Below are 25209 nucleotides of genomic sequence, written 5' to 3'. Positions count from 1 at the left end.
AACCGGCTGTCACTCTGAAGAAACATGAACAGCCAAGGTCCTACACTGTACAGACTGAACATGAGCCGGTCTACAGGAGAACCAGGAGACACACACTGAAAACAAAGGAGGCCTTGATTTCCCCACAACAAACTGAGGCTGTTGAAAATGTGCCTGACTCACCACAGCTGATGGAGAACGGACAGCAGCCTGCAGAGACAGGACCAGAACAAAGAGACCACCAAGACAGACTCTGACCTGCAGGGTCCCCACTACCTGCTGTCACACCTGAGTCCTCAGTGAGAAATGAGACTGAGCACTGAGAACTGTGGAAACACTTCAAGCTGTGGGAGGCCTGTTAGAGTTCCCATAAGACACCAAGACTGAGGGCAGAGGCTGTTAAAGAAAGTGAAGCCACTAAGTTGTTGAGTGGTTAAGTTTATATAATGTAGAGCAGAAACTGAGTTGTGTGAACTTTCTATTGTTACTAAAAACAGGGAGCTGTCATGTATTGTGTTGTAGTACTGGAGCTGCCAAAAGGAGGAGCTGTAACATTACAGACGTTGTTCTGGTTCTACTGCAGACGCACCAGTAAAACGGGTTCTGTCTGCTTCAGGCGTCTCCTCCTTTGGTCTGATAGAGCACAAGGTCATTTTACAAAGACCATGAACACAAAAGTGTAATTCATTCAGATTCAGCAGCATCATAAACCAGCAAGAGGAGAAACGGTGGTGACTGAGGTGGTGAAGTCAGATCGTCTGTCTGTTCCTCATCATTTCTCTTCCTTTAGTCCGGAAGGCTCCACAGATTCACAGAACCCAAAGTGTTTTTCAGAAAAACTATTCCAGGTTGTGAATATTGTCATGTGAAGTCCAGCAGACAGTCGGACAACAACATCTTCACTTCTCCCAACAGAAAAATCAGTTTTTCACCTGGCTGGAGGCTTTGGATGTGTTTGTTTTTGTTAGTCTATGAACTCCTAACCAATGAGTGAGCCAGCTAACCTTTTCTCTGCCAAAAGACAAGAAAAAAGGAGACATCTGATTGGATAAACTCTTTTAGCTTCTGAAGCTGCTATAGCTAGCATCCCGCCCCCTCTGTTGGCCACAACAAGCACAACGCTAGACGTCTGTCTGTCTGCTCTGCTGCCCGTCTCTCCACTCTGTTTTTAATTCACAGAGAAAAACAGGGACATTTCCAGGGACAGCTCCAGCCGGGGACAGGACACCAAAAACGGAGACGTCTGGTCCCCCTAGTCTTCACTCAGACAAAAGGTCAACTACACAGAAATCAGTCCAACAGGACAACAATATAAAATTGACAGGTTAAAGGTCAAAAGGTCAAGACATAAAGTAGTCACACACTATCTCACTGAGAAATATACACAAAGGAACAAAAGGCTGGACCACTGTCACAAGGAGGACGAGAGGAACTGGATCAGAGGGAAGGGAACACTGACACGAAATACTCTGGGGGAGGGGGGACAATGAGACACAGGTGAAACACATTAGGGCGGGGCCAGGTAATCACACAGGAGGGAAGGAAGTGAAGGGACCTGAAACCAGACACCAAGTGAATATCAAAATAAAACAGGAAACACAAATCCTGGAAACATTAGGGGAGAAGACAAAAAGGACTTAGCCGGACTGACGAGGAGCGACAGTACCAGTGTTACAAAGAGCTTCACAACAAACACACAACACAACAATAACACACACAGTCATTTAGGAATAAACTGGCAGCTTTATGGAATAAAAGAGGAGTAAAATGTCAAAACAACGACAGATTAAAAACCAGGAATCAAACAGGAAGTCAGGATGAAATCATTATTGATCATAAAGGAGGATTTAAAGTCCAGTTAATTAATGATCCATTGCATCAGTGACACTTGTTGACTCAGCATTATAATGGAGAGAGGAACATTTTTCAAGCCTGTCTGAAAACAACACTCACATGTCCATATACACAGTGAAAGAGTTGTTGGTCTGTGTGATTGTTCCTCCTTAACACAACTTGAATGAAGAGATGGAGGATAAAAACAACATGTTCCTCCTGTACAATAATATCTGGTAAAGTTCAGCTGAAGAACATGAGGCTTCAACGTCTGAGTCAAACTCATCTTCAGAGTTCAAGTCATTTTACTGTGAAATTCCCTCTTTGTGAAGCTCAACAAGGAAACTGTTCAGAGCTGAACTTGATGAGCTTTAAGTCCAGAGACACTGATGATGCTCTGTCAGATCCAGAGGAACACACAGGGATGATGGTGGACTGGACTCTGTGTGTGACAGTGGAGCTGTTCTCAGATCAGTTCAGACTGCAGCACTGAGAGTCATCTCCACTTCTTCTGGTTCCTCTGTCAGTCACTGCTGGATCAAGCTCTCCTCTCCACTCTCACCTCCATCTGTGTAGAGAAGAAGAAAGCAGAGGAGATGAATCAGTGTTTACAGAGACTCACTTCATCAGTCAGTGATGCAGCAGGGACTTCAGTCCTGTTCAGACCAGATGTGCAGCAGCTGCTTCCTCTCAGCTCTCATGTTAACGTGTTGGAGTGAACACACTGAGCTGGAAGCTCACAGACCTGCAGAGACGTTCAGCATCAAGTCTGTTCACTCTGCACATTTCACTCAGTCCACAGTGGAAACAAAGTGCTGAGTCAGCAACAGGTCAGTGATGGATTCACTCCTGTTACCTGTCAGCTGATGTCACTTTAAACACAGAGTCTCTGTGTGTTGATCAACATGTGACCTGCTTCTGAAACATCACCTGACTGAACATGGAGGCTGTCACTAAGAGCCAGGGACTGTCAGGCTCCATCACACTGATCTCAGAGCTGTGACACAGAGGAAACTGATCAGCTGTTTAGTGTTGAAACCAGAGAACAAACAGTCTCAGATCAGATTGGACAGTTTGATGAATGAGGACACTGTCTCTGTCCATCTGTGAGGCTGTCAGCTGGAATCTGCTTTATTTCCTGTACACATCAACACAACAACAACAGTCATCTTCACATCAACTCACACACATGATCACAACAAGCTTCTGGCTGCTCTGATTGGCTGACTGTTGTCTCTCTCTCTGTCTTTCTGTCCAATCCTGAAGCCTGTCCCCGTTCTCCTCTCACAGCTTCACTGAGGAAAGCAGCCACTGAGGAGGTTGGAGGTTCACAGGAAACACTGGATCTTTGCTCTGATACTAACTGTGTTTAGTACAATACTGCTGAGAGCAGCATGGACTGACTCTGCCCCTCTACTGACCTCAGAGTCTCCAGTCTACAGTCTGGACTCTCCACGAGACCACGGAGATCCTTCAGGGCTGAATCCTGCAGGTTGTTGTATCTCAGGTCCAGTTCTCTCAGATGGGAGGGGTTGGACTTCAGAGCTGAGCCCAGAGAAGAACAGCTGATCTCTGACAACCTGCAGCTCCTCAATCTGAATAAAGAATCAAAGATGTAGATCAATGATTGATAATCAATCAGATTTGTCCTGATCAATGATCTTTGTCTAAAATGAGTAGAGTGACTTTGTCCTTCTGTTATTGTGGATCATCATCATGTCAGTACAACACAACATTGTCAACACAACAGTTGTGTGTGTTGTGTTACAGATGAAAACACACACACACAGTTTGATCAAACAGACATTAGTCCTGACACTTCACTGAAATCTACTGAAAAAAAGAAGATTGTTTCTTCACTTTCTTTGGACAAATATTAGTTGTGAGGATCTTGTGTATGTTGTTGTGATAAAAATGAATTGACTTGAACAACTAACACTGGACATTTTCTCCAGTGGATTTAGAAAACATGAGTCCTCTGACTGAGAGAAATACGAGTGTGTGAGCTGTGAAGGTTGAACTGAAGTGAACAGACATTATTCATGACAAGTGAGTGAAATGAGCTGAAACTGAAGAATCATTTCTTGAGAGTCAGAAGTTTACATACATTTCATTAGTATTTGGTAGCATTGCCTTTAAAGTGTATGACTTGGGTCAAACGTTTTGGATATGCTTTCACAAGCTTCTCACAATAGTTTGCAGGAATTTTGGCCCATTCCTCCTGACAGAACTGGTGTAACTGAGCCAAGCTTGTAGGCCCCCTTGCTCGCACATGCCTTTTCAGCTCTGCCCATAAATTTTCAATAGGATTAAGATCAGGGCTTTGTGATGGCCACTCCAAAACATTGACTTTGTTATCCTTAAGCCACATTGTAACCAGTTTGGCAGTATGCTTAGGGTCATTGTCCATTTGGAAAACCCATTTGTGCCCAAGCTTTAACTTCCTGGCTGATGTCTTGAGATGTTGCTTCAGTATTTCCACATAATGTTCTTTCCTCATGATGCCATCTATTCTGTGAAGTGCACCAGTCCCTCCTGCAGCAAAACAACCCCACAACATGATGCTGCCACCCCCTTATTTCACAGTTCTCAGGCTTGCAAGCTTCCCCCTTTTTCCTCCAAATGTAACAATGATCATTATGGTCAAAAAGTTCAATTTTAGTTTCGTCAGACCACAGGACATGTCTCCTAAAATTAAGGTCTTTGTCCCTGTGTGCATTTGCAAACTGTAATCTGGCTTTTTTATGTTTCTTTTGGAGTAATGGCTTCTTCCTGGGACAGTGGCCTTTCAGCCCATGTCGGTACAGGACTCGTTTCATTGTTGATAATGACACACTCTTACCAGCTTCAGCCAGCATCTTCACAAGGTCTTTTGCTTTTGTTCTTGGGTTGATATGCACATTTCGGACCAAAGCACGTTCATCTCTGGGACACAGAACCCGTCTCTTTCCTGAGCGGTATGATGGCTGGACATTCCCATGGTGTTTATACTTGCGTATAATTGTTTGAACAGATGAATGTGGCACCTTCAGACATCTGGAAATTGCACCCAAGGATGAACCAGACTTCTGTAAGTCCACAATTCTCTTCCTGATATCTTGGCTGATTTCTTTTGATTTTCCCATGATGTTACACAAAGAAGCAGTGTGTTTCAGGTGTGCCTTAAAATACATCCACAGGTGTGCCTCTAATTAACTCAAATGTTGTAAATAAACCTGTCAGAGGCTTCCAAAGACATGACATCATCATCTGGGCTTTCCCAAATTGTTTAAAGGCATAGTAATCTTAGTGTATGTAAACTTCTGACTTTGAAGAAAGTAATAAAAATTGTCTAAAAAAATCATTTTCTCATTATTCTGGCATTTAGCAAATTGGTAATCCTAATTGACCAAAGACGGTGAGAAAAAAAAGGTTATGTGCCTTTTTATATAGTGTATGTAAACTTCTGGTTTCAACTGTATTTACAATGTCATTCATTCATTCACAGTCAATGGATTCAACTTGTGTGTGAAGCTTCATTAGCTGTGGATTCAAGATATAAGATCTACAACAGTGAACTGACCTCAGAGTCTCCAGTCTACAGTCTGGACTCTGCAGAAAACCACACAGACCCTTCACTCCTGGATCCTGCAGGTCCTGGTTTTCACTCAGGTCCAGTTCTCTCAGATGGGAGGGGTTGGACTTCAGAGCTGAGCCCAGAGAAGAACAGCTGATCTCTGACAACCTGCAGTTCTCCAATCTGAATAAAGAATCAAAGATGTAGATCAATGATTGATAATCAATCAGATTTGTCCTGATCAATGATCTTTGTCTAAAATGAGTAGAGTGACTTTGTCCTTCTGTTATTGTGGATCATCATCATGTCAGTACAACACAACATTGTCAACACAACAGTTGTGTGTGTTGTGTTACAGATGAAAACACACACACACAGTTTGATCAAACAGACATAAGTCCTGACACTTCAAGGCAAGGCATCTTTATTTATATAGCGCATTTCATACCAAGGCAACTCAATGTGCTTTACATAAAAACAAAAAAGAACAGCATAAAACAGCATAAAAACAAAAGAAAACATAGAGTGAAAAGCAGGGGCAAAAAAGTAAAATAAAAGAAAATAGAGTCTTAAGTTCTTAAAAAGAGCTCAGCTATAAGCACATGAAAAGAGCAATGTTTTTAACCTGGATTTAAAAGTGCTTACAGTTGGGGCTGATCTCAGTTCTGCTGGTAGTTTGTTCCAGTTGTGTGCAGCATAACAACTAAATGCCGCTTCACCATGTCTGGTCTGAACTCTGTGCTCCACTATCTGACCTGAGTCAGTAGATCTCAGAGCTCTACTGGGTTTATGCTCTACTAACATGTCATTCATGTATTCTGGACCTAAACCATTCAGTGATTTGTAGACCAGTAGCAGAACTTTAAAATCTATTCTGTAGCTGACTGGGAGCCAATGTAAGGTCTTAAGAACTGGGGTGATGTGATCTGATCTCTTTGTTCTGGTTAAAACTCGAGCTGCAGCTGTTTGATACTTTTTTGGGGGAGTTCAGTCAGAAGACTGTTACAGTAATGAAGTCTACTGGAGATGAAAGCATGAATCAGCTTCTCCTGATCAGTTTGGGACATTAAACCTTTAATTCTGGATATGTTCTTAAGTTGATAAAAGGCTGATTTGGTGACTGATTTGATATGGCTGTTGAAGGTCAGATCTGAGTCTATCAGCACCGCCAAGGTTTTGGACTTAGTCTTTAGTTGCTATAGACAGTGACTCAAGGTGTTTACTGACAGCAATCCTCTTCTCTTTATTGCCAAAAACAATGACCTCAGTTTTTTCTTGATTTAACTGAAGGAAATTTTGGTTCATCCAATTTTTGACTTGCTCTAAACATTGACACAATGACTCTATTGGACTGCAGTCATCTGGAGACAGTGCAAGATATATTTGTGTGTCATCTGCATAACTATGATAGTTGACATTAGAATTCTGCAGAATTTGACCCAAAGGCAGCATATACAGGTTGAACAGAAGGGGTCCAAGGACTGACCCCTGAGGAACTCCACATGTCATAGCCACTCGATGAGATTGGTAACTACCGTTTCTTCACTTTCTTTGGACAAATATTAGTTGTGAGGATCTTGTGTATGTTGTTGTGATAAAAATGAATTGACTTGAACAACTAACACTGGACATTTTCTCCAGTGGATTTAGAAAACATGAGTCCTCTGACTGAGAGAAATACGAGTGTGTGAGCTGTGAAGGTTGAACTGAAGTGAACAGACATTATTCATGACAAGTGAGTGAAATGAGCTGAAACTGAAGAATCATTCTCAGTGTGAGAGAAGAACAACTAGAAACATGAGACAACTACTATTTACAATGTCATTCATTCATTCACAGTCAATGGATTCAACTTGTGTGTGAAGCTTCATTAGCTGTGGATTCAAGATATAAGATCTACAACAGTGAACTGACCTCAGAGTCTCCAGTCTACAGTCTGGACTCTGCAGAAAACCACACAGACCCTTCACTCCTGGATCCTGCAGGTTCTGGTTGTCACCCAGGTCCAATTCGCTCAGATGGGAGGGGTTGGACTTCAGAGCTGAGCCCAGAGAAGAACAGCTGATCTCTGACAACCTGCAGTTCTTCAGTCTGAATAAAGAATCAAAGATGTAGATCAATGATTGATAATCAATCAGATTTGTCCTGATCAATGATCTTTGTCTAAAATGAGTAGAGTGACTTTGTCCTTCTGTTATTGTGGATCTTCATCATGTCAGCCTTCTACACACATCATCCAAATGTCAGCACAACATTCATACAGCTGTTGATGTGAACACAGGTTGATCAGCTGCTGCTGACCTCAGTTCAGTCTGTGATCAGAGGAGAATCAGAGGATTCACGTCTGTTTAGTCTGTTCCCTCTCTGACACTACAGACATCAGCACAGAAACAAAACACTGAGGACGTGAACAAACAGTGAGAACTCAGTCACACTGTTCAGAACAAACATGGTGGAGCAGCTTCAATGTTCCAACGTCACCAAACAACTGCACAATGTCACATTTACAGGAGGAGGGAAAAGATTTCTCTGTGTCCACATCTTTAAAGAAGAACTTGTGTTACTGTTGAGAACTTGAGGAGGACGAGTGCTCGGCCTCAGTCTACCACCGGTGTTACAGCCCATTCTGTGAGCCGTCAGATTCTGTGACCTGCAGCAACAACCAGTTCACCTTCAGGTAACGTTCAGAGCCTCCTGCTGGAAAACACCACAGATTTATTCAGCTGATCTTCAATGAATGAGGAAGTAGAATTCATCTGATTTTCACATCAACCCCCCAGTGAGGAGCAGACTGAGTGAGGACGGGGTTAATGAAGGTCACAGAGCAGAGATCAAACCTGTGCTCACAGTCCTACAACCCTTCAGCTCAGCACAACGTCCACGGTTTAGGTCTGATAGTTGATGAACAGAGTTTCTCTGAGTGTCAGTGTCAGTCTGCTCTGGTAACTGCTCCTGAACCACAGTCACATGACCACTTGTGTTATTCATGTGATTAGAAGAAGCTCCATTCTTCAAGATCAAGTCTGACCTTTTGTTGTGTTCACACGCAATCAACTAGATATGACATGAAGGACACCTGGAGCGCTTTGAGTTCACAGTGCACAGGTTCAGAGAAGCACAACGTGGACTTGAAGAGAACAGAAGTGAGAGCAGCTCAGTTCAGGTAACAGGGACCAGACTGATCTGCCAACAAAACCCCTACAGCCAACCTCCCCTGGAGCTCAGCTTTCAGAGCAGGCTCCTCTGCCTCTGCTGCCAGCTCTGTGTATCTGAGCTGTTTCCTCTCAGAGGCCGTTTCTCCTGCGTCCTCCCATGGTACTGTCAGCTCCACAACATACACAAGCTGCTGTGTTTCTGACCACAACACAACACCTGCTCTCAGATCAGTGGCAGCTGTCTCCTGAGGAACTAGGAGCTGTTTTCCTGGATCTCCTCTGATTGGCCAGTCCCTCCCTGCCTTCAGCTGCATCACGCCTGTTCAAAGCTGCTTCCTGAGTCCTTCACCCTCACCAACAAATCAAATCCATCTTGTCTCCTTCTGCCTCCAGTGAGTTCACCTCTGAGCTCTGACTCTCAGTGGCTGCTGGGAGACACCTCAGCACCTGCTGATGTCTCCAGGTGTGTGGGCCTGGAGACAGGCTTGTTTTAGCCCCTGATAGAAGGAGCCACATGAAGCTCCACCTGAACATAGAGGACATGTTGGCTCCTCACCTGTTTATTCACTATGATGTTGGGGAGGTGGGAGCTGCTCATAAATTGCTCCCAGCATCAATCTAATCCTTCCTGCCTCCATGTCCCAGCTGAGTTTCCTCTTGTCTCCACTTTCCCGCCTCAGCCACTGGCCCTGCTTTGATCTGGTTTGTGTTGCAGTCTGAAGGTCTGTGGCTTCCCATGATGCTGCAGTGCTGACATCAACACACAACAACAGCTGCAATATTTGTTGGTTGCAGAGAGCTGCAGCTTTGCTGGTGTTCAGATCAGCAGCAGCAGCAGAAGATCTGTGAGACTGTTGCAGTTTGATTCTCATCAACTTTCTGATTTTAACATCAAACTCTGTCAATTCTCTGCTGCTCTGAATCACAAACACTGTGACTGCTCTCATCCAGGGGCCGAGTGGGACCCTTCATTTTACCTGGAGATCACCAGTCCCAGCTGTTAATAACACACAGAGACAAACAGCAGCTAACACAAGCACAGGGCTGCTGCCCAACAACTAGCAGCTAGCTATACTAGCCACATTTAATATGAGCTGAGCTAGCAGCTAGCTACAACGCCCCTGCTTAGCATCACAATAATCAGTCCGGCCCCCAAACGGCCCCCGGGGATTCTCCTGACCCTCCCCATCACCACTCTGCTCCTGGCCTCATCTTCCTTCTTTCTCTTCACTGGCTGATTTTTTAAATCCTCACACAGAAATCCTGAAAATGAACCAACCAATGAAAAACTGGAACTTCACAAATTTGAACTGAATATAAAACTACAACAGCTCCAGTCAGTGAACTGACCTCAGAGTCTCCAGTCTACAGTTTGGACTCTCCAGTCCAGCACACAGCTGCTTCACTCCTGAATCCTCCAGGTCCCAGTTTTCACTCAGGTCCAGGTGTCTCAGATGGGAGGGGTTGGACTTCAGAGCTGAGGACACGACTTCACAGTGAGTCTCTGAGAGTCGACAATAAACAAGTCTGTGATGAGAGAAAATATAAAATGTGTTAGAATAAAATCAGACAGTTTGTAATAAAAGACACTGAAGTTAAAATGCATCTGATGAGAAAAGTTGATGGTGTGATGAACATCTGCTCTTCACATCTGTGGCTCAGCTCATCTGATCTGATTGTGTTTGACATGAAACAATAATTCTCATCACTCTCTCTCAGACCTGCAGAGTTTCATGGGAATCTTTGTTGTGCAGATGAAGGAGGGAAAATGATGTTACATTTCTGCTTCCATCATATGATTTGATCCAGAGTCAGAATCTTGTTCAGAAAAACAGTTTTATTCTCCAGTGTTTTTAAACTGACTCCAGATTGCTTGGCTCTGCTGCCTCTCTGTAGAAGTCAACACACACCACTGCATAAAACACATCTGGCTCATTGTGGTGAATCAGTGGCAGCGCCCACGTTGATCCATGAACAAACTGTCCTCAGTAAAACACTCATGATCAACACTTAGTGGACTCTACAGTTACAACCTGGAAGCATCGGTTCCGTACAGCAGCAGAGCAGAATCCAATCACAGAGCAGCAGAGTCTGGTCTGGTCTGGTTTTCACAGAAGGTCCTCACAGAAACATGACACTGAGCTCTGGTGTGTAGAAGAAGGATGTCCCCTAACATCCTCCATGCTCATCATGACTTCAGTCATCTCTGGACAATGATTCAGGTCTTATACAAACTTAACTAAACACCTGCTAGAACCTGCTCATTAGAGCTTCACTGCATTCACTGCATTCACTGTCAAACACTGATGACTGTTGTCATGGAAACCTCATGAGTCCTGAATACAGACCTCCACAGATTCATCACTGCTCTCCTGTAACACTGTCACAATGGACAGTTTCAACAAAGCTGAACCAGAGACATCTTCTTTTTTCGTTCACACATTCTTCTTCCTCAGAAAAACCTGCTGCCTACATTACCCACAAGGCACCTCAACCACCAACCCTCAGCTGTTAGATTAAGGTGTTTTATGCAGCAGAGATGAGGGGGGGCTACAGAGGTCTGGTTTCGTCTTCAGACTCCGCCCACACTGACTCAGGTGACATCACCTGAGGACATTTATGAGACTCCACAGCTGGAGACACTAAAGGTTTAATACTACTGTTTTCTCATATGCAGGTGTCCTCCCCAACACCTGGAAACACCTGGAAACACACTCTGAGGTGTAAGATCAGTGGAGCTGCTTTAAAACATCTACATTTTGGTGCTCACAGCATTTACAACACCTCCAGAAAAAAAACACAACTGACTTTTGATTGTTTCAAAGTAAAACTAAGAATAATGAGAATAAATGAAAACTGTGTTTATCTGAATTTGAATCAACTACTGATCTAATCTACTGATTGATAATTATATTGATCATGTCTGGACTCACCGAGCCTTCCTGCAGTTCCTCACAGCTGGGATCAGTCTCCGTCGTCCCTCCTCTGATGTGTTGTACTTGTCCAGGTCCAACTCATCCAGAACCTCCTCTGACATCTGCAGCATGTAGGCCAGAGCTGAGCAGTGGATCTCAGAGAGTCTCTGCTCTGATCTGGTCTCTGACTTTAGGAACTCTTGGATCTCCTGATGAACTGAGTGGTCCTTCATCTCCATCAGACAGTGGAAGATGTTGATGCTTCTGTCAGGAGAGATTTTATAACTGTTCATCTTCTTCAGGTTGTTGATGGCTCTCTGGATGGTTTCTGGACTGTTCTCTGTCTGACCCAGCAGACCTCCTAAGAGTCTCTGGTTGGACTCCAGAGAGAGGCCATGAAGGAAGCGAACAAACAGGTCCAGGTGACCATTTTTACTTGTGAGGGATTTCTCCATGGCTGCACTCAGGAAGTCATCCAGAAATGGATAATGATTATCATGGTTTCCAAACATTCCAGAAGTCTTTAAAAAAGGCCCTCGGGTTGAGTTCCTCCGTTTGTTGTCTTCTCCCAGGAAGTCATCCAGGACCTTTCTCTTCCTGTTGGTGTGACAGTGGAACATGTAGACTGCAGCCAGAAACTCCTGAATGCTCAGATGAACAAAGCAGTAGACTGTTTTCTGGAAGATCACACTCTCTCTTTTGAAGATCTCAGTACAGAGTCCTGAGTACACCGAGGCCTCTGTGACATCCAGACCACACTGCTCCAGGTCTTCTTGGTAGAACATGATGTTTCCTTTCTCCAGATGTTCAAACGCCAGCCTCCCCAGCTTCAGAAGAACTTCCCTGTCAGCCTCCATCAGCTCCTGTGGACTCGTCTCATGTCCCTCATCATACTTGAGCTTCTTCCTCTTTGTCTGAACCAGCAGGAAGTGTGAGAACAGGTGAGTCAGGGTCTGGGGCAGCTCTCCTCTCTGCTCTGTAGTCAACATGTGCTCCAGAACTGTAGCAGTGATCCAGCAGAAGACTGGGACTTCACACATGATGTGGAGGCTCCTGGACTTCTTGATGTGTGAGATGGTTCTGCTGGACAGCTCTTCATCACTGGATCTCCTCCTGAAGTACTCCTCCTTCTGGGCGTCAGTGAAGCCTCGTACCTCTGTTACCCTGTCAACACATGTAGGAGGGATCTGATTGGCTGCTGCAGGTCTGGAAGTGATCCAGACCAGAGCCAAGGGAAGCAGATTCCCCTGGATGAGGTTTGTCAGCAGCAGGTTGACTGATGACGTCTGTGTGACATCAGACACAACCTCCCTGTTGGTGAAATCCAGTGAAAGTCTGCTTTCATCCAGGCCGTCCAAGATGAACAGAACTTTACAGACAGCCAGCTGCTCTGCTGTGACCTTCTGTAATGTTGGATGGAAAACATGGAGCAGCCTGAGAAGACTGTACTGCTGCTCTCTGATCAGGTTCAGCTCCCTGAACGAAAGCAGAACCAGCAGACTGACATCTTGGTTCTCCAAGCCCTCTGCCCAGTCCAGACTGAACTTCTGCACTGAGAAGGTTTTTCCAATCCCAGCAACGCCGTTGGTCAGAACCACTCTGATGTGTCTCTGTTGGTCAGGTAAGGCTTTAAAGATGTTGTGGCACTTGATTGGAGCATCATGGAAGGTCTTCATCTTGGAAGCTGTCTCCAGCTGCCTCACCTCATGTTGGGTATTAACCTCTTCACTCTGTCCCTCTGTGATGTAGAGCTCAGTGTAGATCCTGTTGAGGAGGGTTCCACTTCCTGTTCCATCACTTCCTTCAGTCACACATTCACATCTGCTCCTCAGACTGATCTTATGTTGATCTAAAACCTCCTGCAGACCACTATCTGCTGAAAGAGAAGAGACAATGTCAGACTGAAGACAGAGAATCTGAGAATCTGCTGATTATTTTCATCAGCTACAGAAAAACTAAAGAGCAGCAAAGAAAAGCTTTTTAATGTTGTGGTTTTTAGAATCATCTGAAATGTCAGTGCTGTGTGATAGAACAACTGACACTGGAGAAAACAACAGGTCCTGGTTTCAGAAATGAAGACATCAGCAGACACATGTTCAGTCTCACTTTGTACAGTGCTGCTCTGACTGGCTGTCTGCAGTCCAGGTCTGGTTCTGGGTCTTTGTCCACACTGGGGACAGGAGGGGTTTCCTGAAGACCCAGACTGGTCCCAGAATGAGGTGACCCATTTCCACAGCCTGTAGAGAATGGATCCTTTAGGATCCTTCTGGACGTCCTGACACTTAGCACAGCAGGACAGCTGCTCCTCCACAGAGACACCACTCCTCTTCCTCCCTCTGTCAAGACATTTCTTCATCACTAACATGTCACCGTCAAATATGTCTAATAACTGAATCATCTTCAGCTCAGTTTACAGTAGAAACTGTCTCTTACTGTGAGTCTGAGGGTCCAGGTTCAGGACTGAGGTCTGGAGGAAGTTCTATGGACCGGTCACTCTTCACAGACAGACAGCTGGATCCTGGAGACTCTGCTCTCAGTCTGTGGTTCTGACCTCTGCAAACACAAACATGTTTTTATTCATATCACATCGATCACTGATCAATTCTCTGATGACAGAGTCATTGTGGGAACTCTCAGCACCGCACACTGGACTGAAGGATGGAAGCAACACAGCAGCATCCAGAAACAACACTGTTGTGTCAGTCAGTCATTACATGTGTCCAGGCTCCTTGTGTGTAATTAAAGGATCATTCTGCTGTTATTCTACATGATTGTTCTTGACAACAAACCCCATGAAAAGAGCCAAACCAAGAGTGTGTGAGTTTGTCTCTCAACACTTTGTGACTCCCCTCCTCTGTCTGTGGCTCTCAGCTCTGAGCCCATTGGTTCCTTCTGAAGACTTAGGGCCTATTTTAACCATCTAGGCTCATGGAGCCAGAACATTTAGGACGTGTCCTCATCCACATTTGTTAGTTTAACAGTGGACAAACAGTCACAGCACCAGGCGCATGCTTCAAAAGGGTTGTAATTAGTCTCTTCATTAATCATGGGTGTGTTTTAGACCTAACAACAACAAAACAATCAGAGAGATCTCTCCCATCCCCTTTAAAAGCCAGGTGCACCTGCACCTTGGTGGATTTTTCTGATAACGGTGGATTTAGCAGGTAGTAAGACAGAGCTCTTCTCTGCAGAGGAAACTGCTGGTGTGCAGAGTGAAAGTGTGTGAGCAGACGTCTACAGCTACAGCAGGATTCCACCAAACAGGCCCGGCTGAAAAATATTCACCTGAAGCTGTAATGCATGTTTTTGTTCCCTCACTTTCATATCTTACAGCCTCAGCTGAAACTGAATAAAATGAGATAGAGATGAGTCGACAATGCTCCTGACCTCACCTCAGTTTAACACCAACACACACTAGCAAAGACACTGGTGTTGTGCTTTGTGCTGGTGTAAGATTGTGGGTCACAGATTGTAAAGTGGTTCATAGTGAAATTAATATTTCACCACATTTAGCGCCAAATAACATTAAAACATCCTGTTACTTCCTGTCTTCAGAGGAAGCTGAAAACCTAGTTCATGCATCAGTTCCTCCAGACTGGACCACTGTCATTCTTTATTATCAGGACGTCCCAGTAACTCAGTGACTTTTACTACACTTTCTCTGTTTATCTGTGCTTTTCTAATGTTCTGAACATACAACTGGATCCATAGTACTTCTTCCTCTCCTAAAGCCATTCTAGTATTTATCTATAGTTCCTTTATTTTCTATATAGTAACTTCACCTTTCATTGATCATTTCCTCCATTATTCTGCAGATGTTAGGTGTTAAAGTCACTGGTCTATAATTTCCTGGGTTTGTCTCTTCCTGGTTTGTGTATTGGAGTTATGACAGCTTCCTTCCAGCTTTGTGGCAGTTTCTCGCTCTCCCACACTTTATGATCTAATTCCAATAAAACCTTCTTGGATGATTGACTGAGATGGTTCATCATTAACTAACAAACCTGATCTTTGCCTGGTTCTGACATCTTGGTTTTCTTGAGAGATGGGTTCAGCTCTGTCTTTGTAAATGGCTTATTTAGTCGATCATCTGTGTCTTCTTCATGCTGTAATAACTCTTCATCCTCTGCTCTTGTAGTTTCTCTTCCTCTGTTTCCCTCTTCACTGATATTGTCACAACTGTGGATTTAATCTAAAGTTTTTCTCACCATCTCTTCTTTCTCTTCATCTTTTACTGCTGTTACTTCTCCTTCATTTCAAACTGGATTCCCATGTTCTCTTTTAACTTCATTCATTCTTCTCATCATTCTCTGCATTTTATCCATATCTGTTTCCCACTGAATTACAAAATGACCTCCACAATTACTTCTTTGCATTTTTTATGGTTTTCCTTACATTTGCTTTTATATTCAATAAGCTTCTGAAAACTCTGATTTCTTCTCAACATTTTAAAAGCTTTATTTCCAGCCTCAGTTGCTTCATCACATTCCTTTGTCCACCAAGGTTCTTTGCAGCCTCTAAAACAGCTTTACAAACACAATCATCTACATCATCAACATCTTCACTACTATCAGTTGTTTGCATGTCTTACTCACTGATAGATCTAAATGTTTCCCAATCAGCTCTACTGAACGACCATTGCTGTGACCCGTCATTGTCACAAGTTCCCAAACTCAGTCCTGCTTCGATCACTATGGGGTAGTGGTCACTTCCTACAGTTGTTCCTCTAACTACTGATGAACCATGAACAAACACCTGCCAATGAGTCTGACACTAGTGTAAGATCTAATGATTCTTCTGTTACTTCTGTCATTGAAGCTACTAGGTTTTTATTCTCCATTAACTCTTCATCACCATTCCATCCTTTTCATTACTTTACAATCAGCGGCCCATATTACATAGAGCCTGAAATCTGTATAAACAGCTGACAAATATCTAGTTTGATGTTAAAGAGGCTCAGTCATTTCCTCCAACAGCTGCTCACTGTAGTTTGGATCAAACTAACTGTGGAGAGTGAAGCTCTGACATGTGAAGCTCATCATTCAGGCTGTAAAATGATCCTGCAAAGTGTGGTCAACTCTGTTAGATCCCAGCTCATCCAGGTTCACCAACACACTGCTCTCTTCTTCTGTGGCTGCTTCTCTGCTCCACCACGGCCCTTTAATTACTGACATCTTTACATCTCTGTCATGTTCATCAGCTGCAGCAAAAATATGCACAAGAAAAAAGTCAAACTCTTCTTTGTTGGGATCATTTCACAAGAAACCAGCTCCTCAGCAGTCACTGTTAATACACTGATATGTCAGAGGAACCAGGGGAAGTTATTTTCTGCGACACTACGGCAGCTGTTACAGGAAGTGACATCACTGCAGGAGCTCAACACACTAAACACTGTTACAGAGACAGTTTGGAGGTTCACAGGTTTGTAGCAGGTCTCTTACTGTGAGTCTGAGGGTCCAGGTTCAGGACTGAACTCTGGAGGATCATTTTTGGACCGGTGACTCTTCACAGACAGACAGCTGGTTCCTGGAGACTCTGCTCTGTCCTCCTCTTCCTCCACACAATCACTCATCTTCAGGACTTCAGTCAGTCTGAGAGGGAAACCAGTAACACTGACTGTGAGCTCACACACACAAGAGTCAGGACAAACAAGCTGCTCAAGAGACACACCCAGAAACACACACACACACACACACACACACACACACACACACACACACACACACACACACACACACACACAGGTTTTCCTATCAGTGTCTCTGTGTGGACAGACGTTCACTGTGACTCTTCTTCCCTCCACAGTCCACAGGGACAAACTGACTCAGAGACTTTGACAGTAAAATAATAATAATGTTGTGTTAACACTCACCTGCCTCAGCCTTCAGTTTCCCTCCTTCTGCTCCGTCCACTTCAAATGGAGTCTGACCTCACCTGCACTTTGCACCTTCAGCTGCTCCTCCCCTCTGCAGGTACAAGAAGTCACATGATTGTTTGATTGACATGTTCCAACATCATTTATTAAAAACAGACTCTTCCTTATTCCTTCACATGAAAAAACAAGTCTCAATATTTCAACAGAATTATCTTGATTTCCATTCATCTAATATCATTTTCAGGTTGAACTGGATCAATATGAATTATTATTATCTTAATTATATTAAGAATAAAGATGACCATGACCTGCCCAGTTGTTGAACATGGTCTGGAGTCTTGGACTTTGGTTTATTTCCTGTCTGATAAGATTGGGATCTGTCCTTGAATGAAGTCCAGCTCTAGCTCTCAGGTAAACAGTCACTTTTTCCACAGAGTAGATTTCCTCTACGACGTCCAGCCATCGTCTTGACCTCAGAGCAGGGGTCGGCAAGTTTGGCCTCAGGCCAGTTATTTTCTCAGCCATTCGATAGCAGGTCAGAACGTAATCAAATGCTAATTTAAGAAATTGATTGATAAAATATTCAACTGGAATTTACTTTGTTCCTGTTCATGTCAGTCTGAAGGATTTACTGAACTAGTGTCTATTTCAGAGCTCTGTCAAGAGAACCACAGAACCTGAACTTCATCGGAACTTTTCAGAATAAAAGCTTTCGATTCAGCTTGAAATAAAGCATTGAAAAAAAGAAAACTTTCTCTTTCTTTCTTTCTTATTTCACCATGTTGTCAACTATTATACACAACAATCTACACAAAAACAAACACCTAAAGTCAGTGGTAAATCCTGAAAGAATCAGATGAGACTCTCTGGACAAAGATTTCAGCTCTTTCCTGAATAAATATGAGGGAAAGCAGCCGTTTCAATTTGTCTTCCAGTCATGGAAATACCTTCTTTCACACCATGTATACAGTTTATTCAATGAACAAACAGATCAATGAACAAACTGTTGAAACAACACGTCACGTTATCTCATACATCACGAACCTGTCTCATTATTTCACTAATGAGTCTCATTATAACCACAAACTGATTCATCTCAGCAACCACTGACCTGACTTCATGTAGCTGAGGTTTCCTAGCAACAGCTGTCATCCATCCATCATCCCTCCATCAGGTGAGTGAAGGGTGGGGGTCTGCAGCAGTGCTCAGTGATATGAGGGAGGATGAAGTCAGAGGAGCTTTAATGGTGGACAGGTGTTTATTGTCCTTCTTGTTGCCATCTCTTGTCGTCCATGTGTTGTGTTCTTCTTCGTTGGTGGATGCATTTTAACATGAAGCTCAGTCAGTTCTCTTGGAATGGAATGTGATGGGACATGAAATGACCTTGTTTGTCCACATGGTGGCAGCGATGCAGCGTTTTTGTTGTTTGCAAAGAGCCATGAAACCACAGGAGGAGTGAGTCAAAGTCAGACTGATGATGAGGTTTATCTTCATCACACATCTGTCCCTGGAAGCTTCTTTCCACCAGTGGACAAACTAAATGAACTGGTCTGAGTGTTGTTGATCCCAGTCAACCAGTACACAACCAGTGTGGCTCATCAGCTGAGTTCACCGCTGACGACAAAGAGAGCTGCTGTCTGAAATTAAAGAGCCACACACACACGTCCAACCTCTTGGTAACACACTTCACCACATCATCCACAGGATCTCACAACCCCACTGTCACAGTGTGGACAACAAGTCAGCACAACTGACCAACACAGACAGCAGAGTGTGGCTCCGAAACACTGTTTGTTGAACTGTGATTAGAGTATTGATGTCAGTAGCTCAGATGGAAAGTAGTGGGGACAAATCGTGTAGTGTCGTTACCACACACACACACACACACACACACACACACACACACACATACATTCGTCATCATGATTTCACTAAATGCTCACTGGGTTTTGATTGCACCTCTCAGAAACCTCCTGCATCTTCCTCCAGGCTTCTACCTGATCTCTCCATCTGAGTTTGAACGGTTCTCCTTGTCCCCACCCACTACCTGGTGGAGCCTCGCCGTCTGGTGGAGGTTCCTCTTCATTCAGGCACCTCCACCCAACGCAGGCCGCTGCATGACGGAGCTTCACCTGCTCATGGGTGCCCACTCTCTGAGTCTGTTCATTTGACTGTGGAAAGTCTTCATGTCTGACAGCGCTCAGGAGTTTCTGTCACCTCCGTTCTTGTAGAGACGCCAGACGAGACAGTGAGGACGCAGGTGACGTGTCTTTCAGAGGTTCAGCATCATCAAACATGCACGTGCCATCGGCTGAGGGAACACTACACGTCCAGATGCAGTGTTCTGTTTGATGAGCTGCTGCTGATGTGCTGTCTGCCTGTTGTTACACACACACCTTGTTTGTGGCTGACTGTGTGGACGTGACCTTTGCCTGCTGCCTGTGTGTTATGGAGCGTGCTTTGCTGAATGATGAGAGTGAGCGCTGGAGAGACAGAGGAGAGAGTGGATTCAAACTAGGACGTAGAAGAACCAGACGTACATTTGATGCCTTCAGTGTGGTTGTATTTGCACCGTGTGCTGCCTCTCCTCACTGGTACGTCAGCTTTCTGCTCCCGTCGTCATCAGACAAACCCACATCAACAAGTTGGCAGCTGCAGCAGCGTTTACCAAACTTCATCCCATTGCACGATTTGTACAACCCCCCTGTGAATGCAGCCAGCTGTGTCCTGATGTGACTCAACAGTGGCTGCAGGTCTCATATGACGTGTAGAGTGTGTGACCACCGTGACGCTGTGTTTCCTTACAGGAGTCCTTCAGGAGATCCAGAGGTGACTGGAAGGTGACCAGATGTGAGTATCAGCCGCTCACTGCTCCCTCTGAGGCTCTGTCCTTGATCATAGATGCTACAAACACTGCTCTCAGCTCCTTTGAAATATGAGGAGGGGCTGCACTGACACTTTCTGAACTGAATGTTCTGAAAATCTTTTTATAGATACCCCATCAGGCCAAATGTTTAATACCAGTGATAAATATTCACTAGAAATATTAACTCAAGCTTCACTTACCAGCTTTTGCCAGAGTTTGAAGCTGCATCATGCCTCAGCTGTGACCACCAGCAGATGTGGAGCCTGTGTGTCTTCAGAGATGGTCTTTGGGGTCAGATATAATTGGGCCTGATTAGCCAATTATTATTCATTTTCTGTTAATTGTGATGGAAAGTAGTGACTGGAAAGAGTCTCACCTTGGATTTTGACCTGAACAATATTTATAAGTCAGAAAATTTTAGTTACAAGAACTCCTACATGTTATGTACGGGGCTCCTGTTTCCCCCCAAAAATCCATTTTGGTCAAACTTAAAACCTGAAGGTGAACATGGACACAGTCCATCTTAAAGCTGTAGCCAGTCATGGTGATGGAAGCTGTGTGTAATATGAATGGTGTTGCTCATGGGCAAAGCAAGTTTATTTAGACACAAGGCAATTCAAAGTGCTTCACAGAGGCACGGACATATATTAAAGCAGAACGTTAAGAAGACATTGAAATAGCATTTAAAAAATAATTAGAATAAATAGAAACATTTTGATAAGTCACGTGACAATTACATAAAATCAGGTAAGAAACTTACACCATTTTAAATGAAGAGCTGCAGTGAGAGAAGATGTTGAAAACACGGCACAAGATTAAACAGATGTGGAGAGACGCCAAAGGGCTCTTAGCGGGAGTGCGCTCGGAGCAGCACGAAGACTGGCAGTGGACACGGAGGGTGGAGGAAGAGACACCACCTGTGCCTAAAGACCACACACTGTACACAGATCCTCACAGCATGGTCACAGCCATTTAACCCAAAGCTACAGGAAGGACATTCCTGCCATGTGACCACTGCCATGAATCATCACCAGCATCAAAGCAGCGTCTCACGTCGGCCGTAGATGCCTCCTGTGGAAGCTGTTGGACTCACACGGTGACCAGGCCTACATCGCTCTGCCAGGCTTCATCACCGCCAGGCTTCTCATGTGGAAACGGTTTGTCTGCTCTGCTGCGCATCTCACTGGCCTTCATCCCCCCACGAGGACATACAGCTGGAAGGACTGGGTGGGGTGGCTTCAATAATGAAGATGAAAATATTTTGTAACTGCATTTTATGTGATTTGTGCCTGTTTTTCTTGATTTGAACTTCAGATTTATGGTATGGAGGCCCATTTCTGCCAGGGAAAGGAAAAAAAATCTGATGAAAAGTTAGGTATGATTGATTTTTTTTAATTTTAAACTCATGGTGACTCAAAATTATGAGATATTAGATGAAAAAAAATAAGATAATTAGTCTGAGATATTAAAACAAAATTTGAAAACAAAAAAACAAACATTTTTCAAGTCAAACTAGTGAGATACTGAGTCATGATTGAGACACTAAGTTAAAATTGACTCTGACTTTTTTAAGTCAGCATCATGCCTAAGGAATTCTTTTTTTTTTCAAATTCATAAGCTACCAATGATTTTTTGTGAAAATTTTAAGTGTTTATTCTCTCTTTTTTTTGTTATTTTCTTGTTTATCTCAATTTGGACGTAGAGTCACAATTTTTTCATAAGTCATTATCTTTACTTGGTGATATTTTAAGTTAAAAGTTATATTTCTGCTCCAGACACAAATGTTTGACTTGGTGTCTCATAATTTGGTGTTACATTATCATCAAGTCATCTCTAAGTTTGATCCATTGATTTTTATGTAAACCATTTTTTTTTACCAGCAATGAATAATGTAATTCAGGAATGTAATTGTAAGCTATTGTAGTGAAATGTTTTTAATATATACAGTATCTATGTGTCCACTGTACCTGTGGGCCTGTTGTAACTGGGGTTGGCTGCTGTTTAGATCATACAAGGAAATATTTTGGTCCTGTGTCTCAGAATGCTGGGTATTTTAACAACAGCCTAGAATATATTTTTGCAGTGACTCGATTAAGAACCCATTTTTGTTTTGTTTTTGTTTTTTTGATTTGTAACTTCACACTCCAGTTCCTTGTGGATAATTATTACATGTTTTGTCCCAAGAATGAATGTGTCTGTTCGTATTTTCTTATTACACTCACACATCTTTACTCTGTAACTGATATTTTCCCACATCATTCATCTACAAAGAAAAGTGATCGAATGAGGACAACATTTAGACTTCCAGCCCATCATTTGGCTTGTCTGATTATATTCCAAAACTCAGTGCTCTCTTTCAGCTTCTGTTTTTTCTTTTTTTTCTTTCTCTAAAAGCTGAACTTTAATCTTTGTGTCTTTGTGAACCGCGGCAGCCAGGCCACCTCTGATGAAGCAGATAAAGGAGTGATCAGTTGTCATACATGCACAGCCAAGAGCTTTGATCATCCATTATGAAATTCAATTCAATTCAATTCAATTCAAATGAGGTGCTTTGTCCACTAACTGCCTTGAGCCACGTTCGTGGCTTCACTGCAGCCTGAGCTCTCTAAGGAACCTGGCCGAGGCTGGGCCGGCTGACAGAAGCAGCTCTCTCTCAGGAAGACCCTGCAAGATGAGTCATCATCATCTGCAACCTGAAGACGTTGAATGAGCTATAAAACCATGGCTGGGTTCCCGGGCCTATATAGCTTTTCTGGAGTTTTCGTTTTTATCTCAGGTTACAGCTTCATAACTTCAGAGTCCAGAAAGTTGTGTTGAAGTTATGTAGAAAATTGCCACCAGATACATTCAGTCTGTATTTGTGTATTTGTTGATGATGCATTGATAGCTGATAAGGGCCTGACCTTGAGGAAGCTGCAGGAAAAAGACTGTAAGTAGAGACTGAGCAGTCAGGAAGTAGCAGCAGGAGCAGAGTCGTCTCTGAACTGGAAGAGAAAACAGTGACAACAAGGTTGAAGTGCTGACTTGTGTTTCAGTGGGAGGTGTGATGTGTTGACATGCACATCAGATGAACGGTGTAGAAATTTTATTTCTTCATATACACAGATGTGATGATTAGAAAGGCCGAAAGTAACTGGGCAAATAAACCTTTTATTCATGAATATAAAGTTCAATTAAATATTTAATTTCCAGTGCTGTAAACTGAGTAAATTTAGCAAACATATAGTTTTCAGGGACTGTCAGCATACCTGCCTCATGTTTCTACTTCTACTTGAAGTATGATATTGTACTTTAGTGCACCATATTTATTTAATACCTGTAGTTTCTTTGCAGCAAAGGGACAGTCTATGATAATGGGGGCCAGGTTCGGACTGTTTCTGCCAACAATGGAAGGGGCCCATGGGAATCAGAGGGCCCCACCCAGGAGATGTTGGAGAGCCAACGCATCAGCACACAGATATTAATACTGCATTATGAAAGTCCTGTGAGCTCCCCCGGCCTAGAGGATGGAAGAAACAACAGACTGACCATATTTATTCACCACAAACAACCAAAGTATTGGCAGCAGAGACATAACCTGTAGCCAGCTACCAATGTATGCACTGGCTCCTGGGAATTCTGGCTCTTTATTTTCCTTCATATCCCTCTGCTTTTAGTTCTTCAACATTCATGAACTGGAGCCTTAAAGCTTTTGATTATTTGCAAATCCTTGGTGTAAACTGAGATATTTTCAACTCAAGCACACCTGGACCAAACACACATCTGTTCACATTCACTCACATTCACATGCAACTGCACCGCTTTGTGTTCACATGAACCACTAACAATGATGAAGATGTGACCTTACCCACACTCACAGTCCTCACAGGAGGTTTAATGAGGTCAAACGAGTGGAAACGCCTGTGTGGATGGACAATGGGTGGGCAGGCTCTTTAAAGTACTCGTGGTCCAGATAGATCCAGATACAGTGTAAAATGGTAGTTACTGTAGCTGTATTTCATCTTAGTCTCACCTCCAAACACCTTGGCCTGCTCTAAAAAGTGGACCAATGTGTTTGGAAAGGAGAGATCTTGTGGTGCCAGTCTCTAAGAATCCCCCTTCATCAATAATTGTATATTGAATTTCATAGCAAATTGCCCAATAGTCATGCAGAAAAACACGCTGCAGCACACTGCACCATCGCTGCAAGTGGATTAGTCACCTGCTGTGGAAAGTTTATGGAACATTAGCAGCAGAGAGAAGCGTAGAAACAAAACACATGAAGGGCTCTCGATCAGGTTTTGAGAATCTAATGATATATACAGAGCTCGCCAGACTAGAAGATGGCTGTAGAGAGAAGGTGAGGGCTGAGGTGTATGAAGGTCTTGGTCCTGAGGAGCGTGGTGGAGGTGGACTTCTTATTTTGACTCGTGTCTCCGGATCTGCTCATGTTACTGCCTTTTTTTTAGGTGGTGATGCCAGGAAGCAAAAGAGCTGTAGAGGTGGATGAAGTGGAAGATCTGTCCCAACTGGAGTGAGTTCAGACACACACACACACACACACACACACACAGCACCTACAGTATAATTAACCTGTTTGCCTACTGTATGTTCTCAGAGAAGTGTGCGAGAGTTCTGTGCTTCTGAACCTGAAGAAGAGGTTCCACCGTGACTGTATCTATGTAAGTTTCATTACTGGCCTCACACATCTGAAATATTTTACATCAGGGAACTCAGGTACTCTCCTCTTCTTCACCTCTCCAGCAGCTGGCATCTGTGTTAAAACTGAAAAAATGACATATACCTGGGTATATGCTGAAGAAAATCACACCATGCATGTAGGGTAAGAACAATTTAAAGGTGCTTCAGAAAAAAAATGAATGAATAGATAACTGGCTAAAATTTACCAAAACAAATCTGGACCCCAAATATCTACAGTCCTTCCCAAATTAGGTTTTTTAGATTAGATTTTTTTTCTCCAAAAAATTTAGTGTACATATATTCATTGAATAGCTGTGTCATTTTCTTTCCCCCAGACTTACATCAGAAACATG

The 25209-nt window shown here is 43.4% G+C and overlaps 2 protein-coding genes across 2 annotated transcripts in view; one reads left to right on the top strand and one right to left on the bottom strand.

Annotated features, from left to right (window-relative positions):
* Positions 1–25209, top strand: part of LOC139611994 (protein NLRC3-like) — a 266035-nt gene that overhangs the window by 194834 nt on the left and 45992 nt on the right. The window lies entirely within an intron of this gene.
* On the bottom strand, positions 1289–17390 carry LOC139612016 (protein NLRC3-like). Its single transcript, XM_071467151.1, has 9 exons — positions 17308–17390; positions 16877–17026; positions 13872–13991; positions 13545–13774; positions 11457–13314; positions 9874–10050; positions 5375–5551; positions 3234–3407; positions 1289–2380 (listed from the first exon to the last, which is right to left on the bottom strand). Exons 2-9 carry the CDS (start codon positions 17005–17007, stop codon positions 2371–2373), a joined length of 2877 nt encoding a protein of 958 aa, XP_071323252.1. The 5' UTR covers positions 17008–17026; positions 17308–17390; the 3' UTR covers positions 1289–2370.

The sequence above is a fragment of the Trachinotus anak genome, unplaced genomic scaffold (genome assembly GCF_046630095.1).
Source record: "Trachinotus anak isolate AG129_WGS33_773 ecotype Australia unplaced genomic scaffold, CSIRO_AGI_Tana_v1 ptg000029l, whole genome shotgun sequence".
Taxonomy (NCBI): Eukaryota; Metazoa; Chordata; class Actinopteri; order Carangiformes; family Carangidae; genus Trachinotus; species Trachinotus anak.
Note: the sequence above shows the minus strand (reverse complement) of the source record. Positions and strands in the feature narration are given on the sequence as shown.